Source organism: Drosophila busckii, chromosome 3L (genome assembly GCF_011750605.1).
Source record: "Drosophila busckii strain San Diego stock center, stock number 13000-0081.31 chromosome 3L, ASM1175060v1, whole genome shotgun sequence".
NCBI classification, from domain to species: Eukaryota; Metazoa; Arthropoda; class Insecta; order Diptera; family Drosophilidae; genus Drosophila; species Drosophila busckii.
The window spans coordinates 6,999,881-7,012,906 of NC_046606.1; the positions used below are offsets into that span (position 1 = coordinate 6,999,881).

General features: G+C 39.7%; 1 protein-coding gene across 5 annotated transcripts in view; it reads left to right on the top strand.

Annotated features, from left to right (window-relative positions):
• The window catches only part of LOC108600684, a 90,853-nt gene that overhangs the window by 52,085 nt on the left and 25,742 nt on the right, over positions 1–13,026 (top strand). For all 5 annotated transcript variants that reach the window (XM_017988393.2, XM_017988394.2, XM_017988392.2 and 2 more), the window contains exons 5-7: positions 2,804–3,014; positions 3,593–3,720; positions 8,587–8,755. In XM_017988393.2, the coding sequence (XP_017843882.1) occupies positions 2,804–3,014; positions 3,593–3,720; positions 8,587–8,755 (508 nt within the window). The remainder of the gene's footprint in view (positions 1–2,803; positions 3,015–3,592; positions 3,721–8,586; positions 8,756–13,026) is intronic.

Genomic DNA, 13,026 nt, shown 5'->3' on the forward strand with positions numbered 1-13,026 from the left:
AGATAAATGGCACTAAGTAAATGAAAAAGAAATGCAATATATTTATTTAAAAATTTCTTAAAATTTAACGCGTTCTATAGTTATTAATTCTTTATTAAACTTGACATTCTTTTTAGCACTAACAATAGTTAGAGCTTAGACTTTGACAACATAGCATTGAAAGTGTATTTTTCATTTAGATGTACCATAAATATTCTTAATTCAATTTGTATTTAACTCATTCAGCTTAAAGCTCTAATAAATTATAGGCCCCTTTTAAATTAAAAGCAGCTGTGCAGCTTTTTAGCTCAGAATTCAAATGAGATCAAAAGTTGAGCTCTTATCGAGTTGTCAAGTAAATATCTCAGCAAAAAAAAAAAACTTGTAAACTCCAAAGTGAAAATATAATTACCAGCTCAGCAATGTTTGACATGCCTGCAATGCGAACATATATATATATATATATTATTTTTTTTGTCATTAAACAAGCAATGACAGCGCCTAGTTCCCATGCACCTAGCTATTGGCTTAACTTTTGTTACGCTTCTTCAAGCGTGTTGCTGCTGTTGTTGTTCAACCTGTTCGACTGTGTAACAGCAGCAGCAGCAGCGAAAAGAAATTTGTAATTCCCCTAGCATGACGGCAAAATTTTTAATTAGTTACACGCCCAAGTCAATGCCAAGTTTTGTTGCTGTTGCTGTTGCTATTGCCTTGTGGCCCGCTTGGCCTGGCAACCTTTGGCTGGCTGGCTGGACTGGTCTTGGTCCTAAGTTGGCATTAAGTTGTTTTTGTCTGTTGGCAATTTCTTTATTTTGTTTTCTTTATAAATACTTATATTTTGTATGCTATTGTTTTGGCTTTTTGTTTATCTGCTTTAATTGCAAAAAAACACAAAAACAGAGAAACGTGCAAAATGAAAAGCAGAACCTGCGGCCAAGTTGCGACTAATCCGCCTGCGTCTAAAAAAAATACACTGGCTTACAAGTTGAGGCGCCCAGCTGCTTACAAATTGTATGCGAAATTTTATTTGTTAACATATTTTTGCTTAGCTGCTGTTTAATGAAATGTTCAAGTGTCCAAAGCGTGACAAGTTTTTTCTTTTCTTTTGCTCTTTGGCTTTTGTCAGGGCAAACAAGTGAAAGTGACGGACGAGCTTATGAATAATTAGACAACGAAAGTGCGCGCGATTAATCACGCTGCATAAAAGAGACGGCGCGTGCAGCAGCCAACACTGGAGAGGGGAGCGCAGGTTAAAAGAGGTCAAACAGCATATTAAGTGTAAGAGATTCGAACGCTCATTAAGCGCCCAAGAGGAGGGGGGAGAGAGCCGCCTCAAAGGCAAACAAAACAATGCGCCAAAAATTGCTGTTGCTGTTGGTGTTGGCTGCTGCCAAAAGCCAACAAAGTTTAAGCACGCGCCCAGCAGCAGCAGCAGCAGCAACAACAGCAACAGGCACTTGACACAAATGTGCCAACAACAGCAGTCAGCACGCCCCTATGTGTAGGCGTGGCATTAGAAGCATTTGCAGTCAACAGCAGTGAGCGCAGTTAGCAGGCAACTTTTAATTTCTAGCCACACAGCTAACACACACACAAACACAACACACACACACTTTCAATTGCATTTGAGCGTGAAATTATTTAAACAATTTGGTGAAAATTGCGCTCGCCACACGCGTCAACAGCACTTGCAGCAACAGCAGCAAGTAAACCAAACACCACAGCAGCAAGCAGGACATGCAATGCGTGTGTATGTGTGTGTGTGTGTGTGAGGTCAGACGTTTAAGTAGCGCACAGCATGCACTTGTTAATTACGCTTTAATTTGTTGCGTAAAATGTTTGTTGATTGTCAGCGCTTGTCGACATGCATTACACACACACACACACACACACGCACATAAAGATACTCGAGTGTATTTTGCAGTCAAGTCTAACAACAAATTGTATAATTAAATGCACGCACTAAACAAATTGCAGTTTGCCAAATGCAGAGACTATTATAATTTTACATTTGCCAAACAAGGCTTAAGGCAAAAACTTATAGTTGAACGAACGAGCGCGTGCTGAGGTGTGCAGCAGAACTTAACGCCACCAACTACTTAAAAACTTTTGTTTATAATTAAGCAAAAGCCAAGAAACAACAGCAAACAGTTTGCAAGCTGTTCAACACACTTTGAGCAGCAAGCACGCACTGCAAGCAGTGCGCATGCAGTGCAAACAGAACGCAAGCAGCGCAAACTGAGCGCAAGCAGTGCATAACAAGCATACGCAGCTTTGGCCTTAAGCGTTGCTTTATGTGCATTGCTGGCAGTCAAAAGCGTAGTTACTATTTATTTAATAAGCATAAAAAATGTGTACTGCATAAACATTAAAAAATAATACTTAAAATATTGCAAAGAAGCGTTGTAAATATATATAATAATAAGCATAAAAATGTGTTGGGCATAAACATTAAAAAATTATGCTTAAATGATTGTAAAGAAGTTTATTTAAAGCAGTCAAAAGCATAGTAAATATTTATAATAATAAGCATAAAAATGTGTTGGGCATAAACATTAAAAAATTATGCTTAAATTATTGTAAAGAAGCTTAAGCTGCCGTCGCTACTCTACATGCTGGCCACGCCTATGTGAGGTTAACAGTTTTTTAAAAAAGACACTCACATAAATAAAAGCAGCTATCGCTCTTACCCCTTTAGCTGGGTATCTTACTTTAACAAGCTTCTTTGATTGACATTTTTGTGGCCATTTCATGCTCATGTGGTATTTGTTTTCGTTTTTTTTGCTCACTGACTATCTTTGCTTTTTTCTCTTCTGTGCCGCAGGTATCCTGGATACGTCATCGTGATATACATATATTGACAGTGGGCTCGTATACATACACATCCGATCAGCGGTTTCAGGCCACACATCATCAGGACACCGATGACTGGACGCTGCAGATAAAATGGGCGCAGAAACGTGATGCGGGCATGTACGAATGTCAGATATCAACGCAGCCCGTGCGCAGTTATTTCGTGCGTCTCAATGTTGTAGGTGAGTTGGTGTGGGAGTTGGAGAGCTTCATAAAAAATCAAGCATTTGTCACAAATAACAATAGCAGAGCGGCAAGCAGTAGCTTGAGCGGCTGCAGGACATTTGGCTTCAACGCAAATACAAATAAAAAGCAGCAAAGTAATGCGCGACTAAGAGAAGCAAAAAAAAAAAAGAAGTTGTTGAGCAAATAAATTACATACAGCAAACGAGTGAGCAACACGCACAACGACAAGCATGTCGAAAGGTCCCTGGAACTAAAAGCAGCCAAGCGCACAACGAAGGAGCTGGAAGAGTGCGCTGTCGTACTTTTTTATACGACAATAATTTCATTTTATCTCGTAGTTTATTATTCTACAGTGTCAGTGAGCAGCAGCAGCAGCAGCAGCCCCAGCCTCAATGGGCAAGGCTCGACGCTGTCTGCCTTGCTCACTTTTTTTTTCTTTTTGTTTAACAGCACTTTGCTGCTGCTGCTGCTGCGACTGCTACTTATGCTACTCTATCTATACTAACTGTATGCCCTCTGTGTGTGTTTTCTTGCTTTTTTTTCGGGTGACTCGTCGGCTTTTGGCTGTTGACAGTGCCAACGGCTACCATACTTGGCGGACCTGACCTTCACGTTGATAAAGGCAGCACCATAAATCTCACTTGCACTGTAAAGTTCAGCCCCGAACCGCCGGCCTACATATTCTGGTATCATCACGAGGAGGTAATTAAACTTTATTGTTACATTTGGCCTGACACATTTTTCTGCTGCTGCCTTGCGTTTCGTTTGAAGTGCCCCCCACCCACCCCCAGTCAGCGTTCAAACCAGTCAACTTTACTTTCAGTTCATAAAAGTTTGCACAACAAAATGCACATTTTATTTGACTTTAATTAAAAGTCGTTTAAATTGAAAGCCAAGCGTAGTTGCTACTTCTATAAATACACATTTTTTATTTGCCAGTCAAGTACTTAATATTTGTTTACAACTTTATCAACATTAAACTAAATTTCTTATATGACGCACATCAGTTTGATTTCCAAGCTCCATTTAGACATTTAACTATTTGCTTTGAAGACGCCTACAGAAAGTTTTTCACAAAATATTTGACTTTAATTAAAAGTTCACATTTATTTTATTTTTTACAAGCTCTAGTTTCAAATACTATCAAGATCTTGGCATGGCCGTTGGCCTTTATGCCTCAAGCAAAACCACAAAGTTTAGCTACTTGACATATCATGAGCGTAGTTAGTTTATTATATAGAGGGGGGGACAACAAACACTGAAATAGCTGCTTATTTTTATTTACTACAATTAAAAATTTGTTACTTCAAGAACTGCACGCGTGGAAGCAGTGCAAATTGTCTGCAAGCAGTGCATATAACACATACGCAGCCTTGGCTCTAAGCGTTGCTTAATTTGCAGCAATAAAACAATCACAAACGTAGTAAAAATTTATTTAATAATTTAACAATTTAACATTAATTTTGCATCCCTTTCTGTCCACGCCGCTGCCTTGCTGCTTATAAATCCTTTAAGTACTTTTATCAACGCACTGCCATCATATTTGTTTCTTATACACAACAGCGTTGGGGGCGCCCATTTATTAAGCAAACATATCAACAATTGTAATTTGTTGCCTGGCATTGAGCCTTATCACGTTGCCTGTGTTTAAACATAAAATCCGTTGCTTAATGCCAAGTGACATTGCCGCACGCCAAGTTGCCGCAGCTGCAGTCGCAGTCGCTCGCTCTGCACGTCCCACTGTGCAGCGAGGCATGTTGACATTATTTAAAGTGTCAGCTGTTGGTATTTTAATGAGTAAATCAGCGCAAAGGCGACGGCGACGGCGACGGCGACGGCAACGTCACAAGGCAAACGGCAACGTATTAAGGCTTGAGTATAAGCCAAGCCAAGCGAACTGGTTCAATGGCGTCTTATGGCGACACGCAATGTGTAATGTTGCCACACAATGTTGCAAGTGGCAGAACGCGCGCGCAATTGTCACAGCTTGTTGTCAATTAGTTGTATACTTTGTTTTTTTTTTTTCTTGTCACGCTGAGCTGTATAAACAGCTTGGCTAATTGCGCTGCATTAAATGCAAGCTTAAGTTGCAGGACACACGGCTACGGCTATGGCTAATTGCAATGCAAAAGCCAAAACAAACGCAGGCAAGCAGCTGGCCAAGCTGCTCTAAACTTGGCTGACAAACGTGTTAAAAGTGCACAAATCCCGCTGCCAACTGGCAGCGAGTTTTTGTTGTTGTCGCAGGCAACGGCGGCAACTGCTTGCTGGAATTTTCTAATTAAAATCCTTGCACTTGCCGCCAGGCGCCACAGCCAACGCGCTCTCTATGTGTGTGTGCCACGCCGCAAGTTGCAAGCAAGACCTTGCCCAGCGACTGCACACGGATTATTTACGATCCATGCAAATTTGCTGTTAATTAGTTTAATGGATGGATAAACTAACTTGATGCACTGCCGGCTGTTGCCTTCGCCCTAGTCGACCAGCTTCAACTCGCTTATGCTAAAATTCTATATGCAACACCTTGCGTAGCTGCCTCATTACTCTTTTTTTTTTCGTAGTTTATTTATTTATATTTTTTTGCTGCTCGCACTTCCGCTCGCTAATTGTAATTAACGTGTTACATATTTCCGTGCGCTCTCGGCTCGGCACTCATGTGCCCAGCTTAACTTCCTCTTGGCGGACATTTCCGCCGCGGGGCTTGTTTGGCATATGTTGTGCTAACAAAAAACGAGGGTGGCTCAAAGAGTTGCCAGCGGCATTTGTTAGTTTGCTTAGTGTTAGTTCAGCTTAAGTTGCTGCTGTTCCTCATACGGAAATCATACGAAGTCTACTGCTTTACTAAATGAGCCATAAGCTTATTGTGCTACTACTTTATTTATTATTCAATACTATTTGCTGATTCGCACACTAGCTACTACCATTTATTATATTAAACTACTTGTATGACTCTTTCCTGGATCAGCTACCAACTACTACTATTTTCTTCTATTCTATTACTACTTTTCTACCTCAGTCACTGCTAAAGTTTTCTATTACCTTTAAAATGCTACACTTTTCACTGCATTACTTTACAACAAATATCTTTTCTACTACTTTATGCCCTACTTGTGTATAGCTACTACTTTTCTAGTCTACTGCTACTCTTTGCCTGCTCTGCTTTCATTTCTTGCATTCTTTTTAGCTACAGCTAATTCTACTACTACTACTACTACTACAATTTTCAGCTGCTGCTAATACTACTACTACTACTACTACTGCTATTTTCAGCTACTGCTAATTCTAGTACTACTACTACTACTACTACTACTACTACTATTTTCAGCTATTTTTAGCTGCTTCTAATTCTATTACTACTATTTGCAGCTGCTTCTAATTCTTCTACTACTACTACTACTATTTTCAGCTGCTGCTTTTTTCTTAATATTTTCTACTCCATTACTCTTTTGCTACTAGCACTACTATCATTTCTTATCAACTTAAGAAATGCAATCTCGCATCTCTTGCCAATTTATGCACAAATCTTTTAACATAACTTCGCTTGCAACCCTCTCTGGCTGCGCGTTAGTGGCAAGAGAGCAATGGAGGGGGGGAGAGCGGCGCTCCTTAATCGCATAAATATGCTATACAACAGCTGTTGAAAGTTACGTTCGCTCAACAACTGAAGTGGAATTAGCCACGCTGCTCATATAAACTGCCCCACTCAGGCTCAGCTCAAGTCTTTAGAGCTGCAATTGCGTGGAGCTTTAAGAGCTGCCACAGCATGTGGCGCCACTGCTGCTACTTTGTCAAGCGCTGCAGCGCCGCAGCTGTGACTGACTGACTGACATATTGTAGTATAAAAAATTTTAACAGTGCATTTACTTTGCTCAGCTTTTTTTCACATTTGAAGAGCAAATGAATTTTGTGGCAAGTGGCAGTTGCACACTGTTCTGTGGTCATTTACGGCGTTTAAAGTGGCATATAAATCGAATTGCGAGTGCGCAGCCCAAATATTTTATTTACTTTATTGTCAAGAGCCGTAAAATCCGAAGCGTTGCAGTTGAACATAAATAAAAGTGTGTTTAAATTTTTAATGCCCAGCCGACAAAATCTTGAACAATGCGCATCGGTGTCAGCTTGTCTGCCAATTGCCAATAGCAGCAGCAACAACAACGAACAACAACAACAACAATAGTAGTAAAAGTAACTACAATACAAATAGCATATTTATGCTGATAGGCAAGCCAAGTGAATGGGTCTTAACGTTTAATAGCCAAAGTTTTCATTTTTGACAAAAAGTTGCCACACAATGAGATTGTCTTTTATACATATATAGAGAAAAGGCGCTCACTGACAAAAGGGTATTATAACTGTAAAGCGTGGCAAGCAGTACTAAAGTTAACTAAAAGTTGCTTTTAAAAATGTTGTCAAGTCATTTAGCTATAAAAACGTTAAATAGCTTGATATATATTAAGCTTCAAATATTGTCAACTCATTATTTAGCTATAAAAGCGCTAAAGTAACAGCATTTATTGCACAGGTTTGAGTTGAAAATTATGAGCCGTCATTATTTAGCTATAAAAGCGCTAAAATTTATTACTTTGATATATGTTAGGGTCACTTTGCTGTCATTAATTATGATGATATTTGCATTTAACATAATTAGTCGCTAGTCTCTCTCGCTCTCTCTCTCTATCTAGGGTATTTAATCTGCAACTTTGTGTTGTCTTTGTGGAACAAGCAAAACTTTTGTCTTTCAGCTTATTACAAATACTAATGCGTAAATACAAAACTTTTATTCGCTGCCCGAGTCTGTTACATTTTTCATATTATTGCAAATGCCGTCGATTAGTTAAGATTACAGTGGCAAGCAAATAATGTGCGTGTCCTTTGCAGTGAATCGAATAGAGCGCAGAGCACAGAGCAGCTGCTTCGCTTCGCCTTATTGCTTCATCAGTGACACGATGTGTTAATGTCAGTCAGTTGACCTTAGCCTTATATGTAGACCTCTGCCCTGGGGGCGGCATTTGTTTTAGTCAATATGCGACCGACATTTGCTTGACCTGCTGCTCAACTCAGCAGACAGCAGACTATGCTGCGTATACTTGATTAACATAATTTGCTCATTCTCTTGCGTTCGCTTATGCGCTCGTTTCATTGTATCGCTTGCTAAGCGAACTTTAAACAGTCGCCCGCTCACTCACTCACTCACTCGCTCGCTCTTGCCCATTATCAAAAACCAATTAAAATTGCAATTTTAAACACATTTCTAACGCGTTGACATGTCACTGATTTGTCACGTCAGTCAAGCGCAGCTGACACACACACACACATTTATGAAAAAAAAGCAGACGAAAAAATAAACAAAAGCGTAGAACGGTAGAGCTGGCTACGCTCATTATTATTTGCCAGCAAGCAAGAGCATTCCCCCCATTCAAAATAAGCGTAGCAAGCAGTTGGGCCATTGTTCTCTCATTAATATGACAAGAGTTGCTCCCTCCCCCCTATACAAATTCTGTCGCTGTTGTTAATACGTGCACTTACTATATAACACACTCATGCTCTCTCTCTGTTTTGCATTTGCAGGTCATTAATTATGATTCATCAAGAGGCGGCGTGTCGGTAATTACCGAAAAGGGCGATGTGACAACCTCATTTTTGCTTATACAGAATGCAGATCTGGCCGATTCCGGTAAATATTCCTGTGCACCCTCCAATGCAGATGTTGCCAGTGTGCGTGTGCATGTTCTAAATGGTAAGTACCCGCTAAACTACAACAGCAACTACAGTATATAGTACTAGCATTTACACTCACACACGCAGTCAAACTGCAAATGAAAATATGTGTGCTGCCAAAAAGTGTTGCATGCTTGTAGGCGCCGCTCGCTGTGCACAAAACTAGAAAAACAGAGACAGAGGCGGCGCTCCCCCAATCAGCCCACACACAGTCGAATATAGCAGTGCTATATATATGAGCTATATAGATATCCTTTAGATAAAAGCCTGCAGATATAAGCGGCAACTAGCCTTAATTAGTTTTGATTTTAACGACATGTAAAATAATTCCAATTGGCACTACATTTTGTTTAAACAACACATTAATTTGGAAGCTTATGTACAGCGTTTATATATCGGAATACGATAACGCTTTAGTCAATTCATTTAAATCATTGCTTGTTGCATCAAAGCAGCAGCTGATTTGACATAGTTTTAGATAGACTGATGGAAAGAAAAGAAAACTAGACAAACAAGTTGTTTGAATGAATGAAGTTCGACTAAAATATGCGTGTCTTTAATAACTTGTGTATTTTAAATTGCAAGAGCTTAACATATATTAAATACTAAACGCTTTTAGTTGTAGAAAACTTAACTGGGAATTGCAAAGTTTAAGCGTCAGCTGTAGTTTTTTGCTTTTACTAGCGCCAAATACTAAACGAAAGCAAATCAAACACAAATATAAGTCAGTTAACATACTATAACATATACATTTTAAATATAGTACATAGGTTTGACATTTATTCAGCTTGTATTAGCAGTGAATTGGAGCAACGATTTCTTAAAATTAATGCACTTTCACATATGCTCAGTAGTTAACTAGTCTTAATTGCCAAAATGTTAAAACGCATTGAATACAATTTGGCACTTTATATGAATTTTAATCTTGCAGTTTGTGTTGCTTTTGCTGTTGCTTAAAGCCAAACAGGGTATAAGCTAAGCTAACAACAAGGCAATTGACAAACAGCAACATTAAGAGCCAAAGTAGCAGCAGGCATTTGCCACAAGAGAGAGACAGAGAGTGAGTGAGTGAGTGAAAGAGAGAGGGAAAGAGTATAGTGCATAGCTGTGTTCTGTTCTCGATGTTTTTGGCATTTTTGTGCAAATTTGTGTGCAAATTTCAAAAGCTGTGCAACTGAGAGGGAGACTCGAATAGCTTTAGGTGTGACTATCGATGGTGAGTGGGTGGTGCACGCGTTATGAAGTCAAACGCAAGGCTTGTTGCATGTTGCAATTGTCCAGCAGCGGTGGCAAGTTGTTATCGTTAACAGCAGCCGAAAAAAAAAAGCAACGGCGACAAATCAGCTTAAAGGCAAACGCAGCGTGGCATGCAACAAGCGATGTGGCAGACACAAAAGTACATAGATATGCCGCCACACACTTTTGGCATAAATGTTTTGCAGGCTGCCCGACTGGCTCGTTGCCTTTTTGCCTTGTGGCAATGTTGCTTGATTTCCACATGGACAAGTGACCACTGAGACTAGCGCGCTCTCGCTCGCACACACTCTTTTGCTGTTTGCCTGTCTGTCTGTCTGTCAGTGGGAGGTTGGGCGCTTGGCTTGGGCTGCAGCTGTCGCTGAGCGGCAGTTTGTTGCTTTTGTTTGGGGGCAAGTTCGGGCTGCTGCTGGTGGCACAAATGAAACGCATAATCGCATCAATTATGAGCAAATTAATTAGCACACTGTGGTTAATTGCAGGCCCCAAAACGTGGCAATGTCAGTTAGCCTGACGTGCAGCTTGCTACATGTGGCAAGCATACACTCGTATGTTCGTCTCTGCGTTGCGGATGCAGACGACGTTAACAAATTGCAAATGGGTTTGGGATTTTGGGGCAATGCACAGACGTTTGCCAAGAAATTGTTGCAATTTGTCGATCGGCGTGGATTTGACACAGTTAAAATAAATTACGTAATTGTTAAAATGGCTGAGCTGCTGGCTTGGCAGCGCATTTGCAATTTAAGCTGCGCTTGCCTGAGCTTAAGCGCAAGTGCAACTGGCACGTTTTTCAATCATGGAACAGACCCAGTTGCCCATGCCCGCTCACTTGCCACAAATGCAACACAAATGGCCGCAGCGTGCGGAAATCCAATGCTGCTCGGCAATTGTAAACGTTTGTCCAGCCATTATGCATGAGTGCAACACACACACACACACACACACACGCACACGTTTGTGTTGCACGCTCGAGTGCAGGTGGCAACTCTGACAAACTAAATAATAAAGTGGCCTCTGACTCGCACACCAAACAACAATTGACAATATAACAATTGCAAAAATACGCGTGATACAAATTTGTTTAAATTGAAACACACACACATACGCACACACGCACATGTATTGGTTGTCATGCTTGTGTGGCTTTCGATTTGTGCATTGGGAGCAGCTGCATAATACTAAATGAAATCAAATTTGCCATCAATTCACAACACACAGAAATTTGACAATTGAGACAGTTGTGCAAATTAAAATAAAATAAAGTATTTACGTTAGCTTTGACTAAATGTTAGGCAATTCTTTGGCATGCAAATATTTATACTTGACAAGTTTATAAAGCAAAACTATAAAATTTTTAGAGACAAAGCAAAATGCTACGAATTTTTCGTTTGCAAAATTTAACAAAGTAGCTCAAGTTTGTTATTAAAATAGCAGCAATAAATTTATTGAAACGGCACAAAGAAATACCAAAATAAATATACACAAAAATACACTGCACTTAATAAATAAAATATATGAAATTCAAGTGACTGTAAATAGATTTACATTGCTTAATAAAAAATAAAAATTGTTTAGTAGTAAATAGCAGAGAATTTGCTTAAATATAAATATTTTAGAATTTTAACACAAACTATCAAAGCAATGAACTTAATTTCACTTCAAGAATTTGCTCAGTTATTAAATTGAAATTTGAAAATCTGTTGTCATTGTGTGTGTGTGTGTGATTGACAGCGAACACGTCTATGACAATTTCCTATGAATAGCAGCAACAAGAGCAAGTGTTGAGTGCATGCGGCTGCATTTGCTGACAGGCCACTAAAATTCGCACATTAATAGCAAGAGCAAGTGATGGGCGCAGCCAGGGGGTGGGTGGGGGGTGGGGCACAAGTTGTGACAAGCAAACAAAACGTAGCTCTTTGGCTTTGACCAAAATGACAGGCAAGCAATGAGGCAGCCAGCCAGGCAGGCAGGCACTGAGCCAGGCCGAAAGCAGAGCCAGGCAACATGCAACTTGTTGGCATGACTGACATGCACATGCCGCTCTGCTGTCACTACGCATTTGGCATAACAAACTGCACAGCACAAAAGCGCCAGATAGAGCGTACAAAGGGTGTGAGATGGGGGTGGGGGTGTGGCGGCTGCTGTAGCTAGCGCCAATGAATAGCAGAGAGTTATGCGTAATGCACGTTCGTGGAGCGAGCAACCAACACAAAGCTCAAATTGTGTGACAGCGCCAGCAATAGACTGTAATAGAGTGAGAGAGAGAGAGAGCGAGAGAGAGATGGAGATGTAACTAGAGAGCAGTCAATGCGTTTCAATCAGCTGCCGATTTCATTTGCAGTCAAACTTCGTTTGCCTTTCCTAATGCAACTGCTAGAAGAAGAAGAAGCTACAAGCCGCCAAATCAACCAAAATGTGTATAAAGCCAAGCTAGGCGAGCATTAAATTTTAGCTAGGCCAGCTAACAATTAAATAAATAACATTAAATAGCATGAAAGTAAACTGAAAGTTATTGAAAAATATGCTGCGTCTAATAACAAAAGTTTAAACTCAAAATTTAGAGCAAGGATTTATATAGAACAAATAAAATAGTTGGATATCTATTCTCCACTAAGTTTGAGCAACTTACAATTTAGCAAGTTATGCTAACAATTAAATAAACTAAATAGCAATTAGTAGCTCGAGTCTAACTTATGACAACTTATTTGTGTCCGCAGCAATTAACTGCAAGCTAAAATTCTTCTTCTGTACAATAGCTTAAAATTATTTTATTTATTTTAATTGTAGCCTAGAATTAAATTCTTTGGTACAATTGGTATAGCCAGAGCAACAAATGCCTTCAGGCTGAGCTTAAAATTATTTTAGGCACATTTATTGAATTTCATAACAAAGTTATTTGCTGCTTTTTTATTTAAAACTTATGTTTGTAAGTACAATTTATTTAGAAAACAAAACAAAAATAATACTTGTTTTAAAAATACATTTTCCGCAAGCTTTGCTCACCTGAGAAATCAAAGTAAAGCTCAGCGCGCTGCA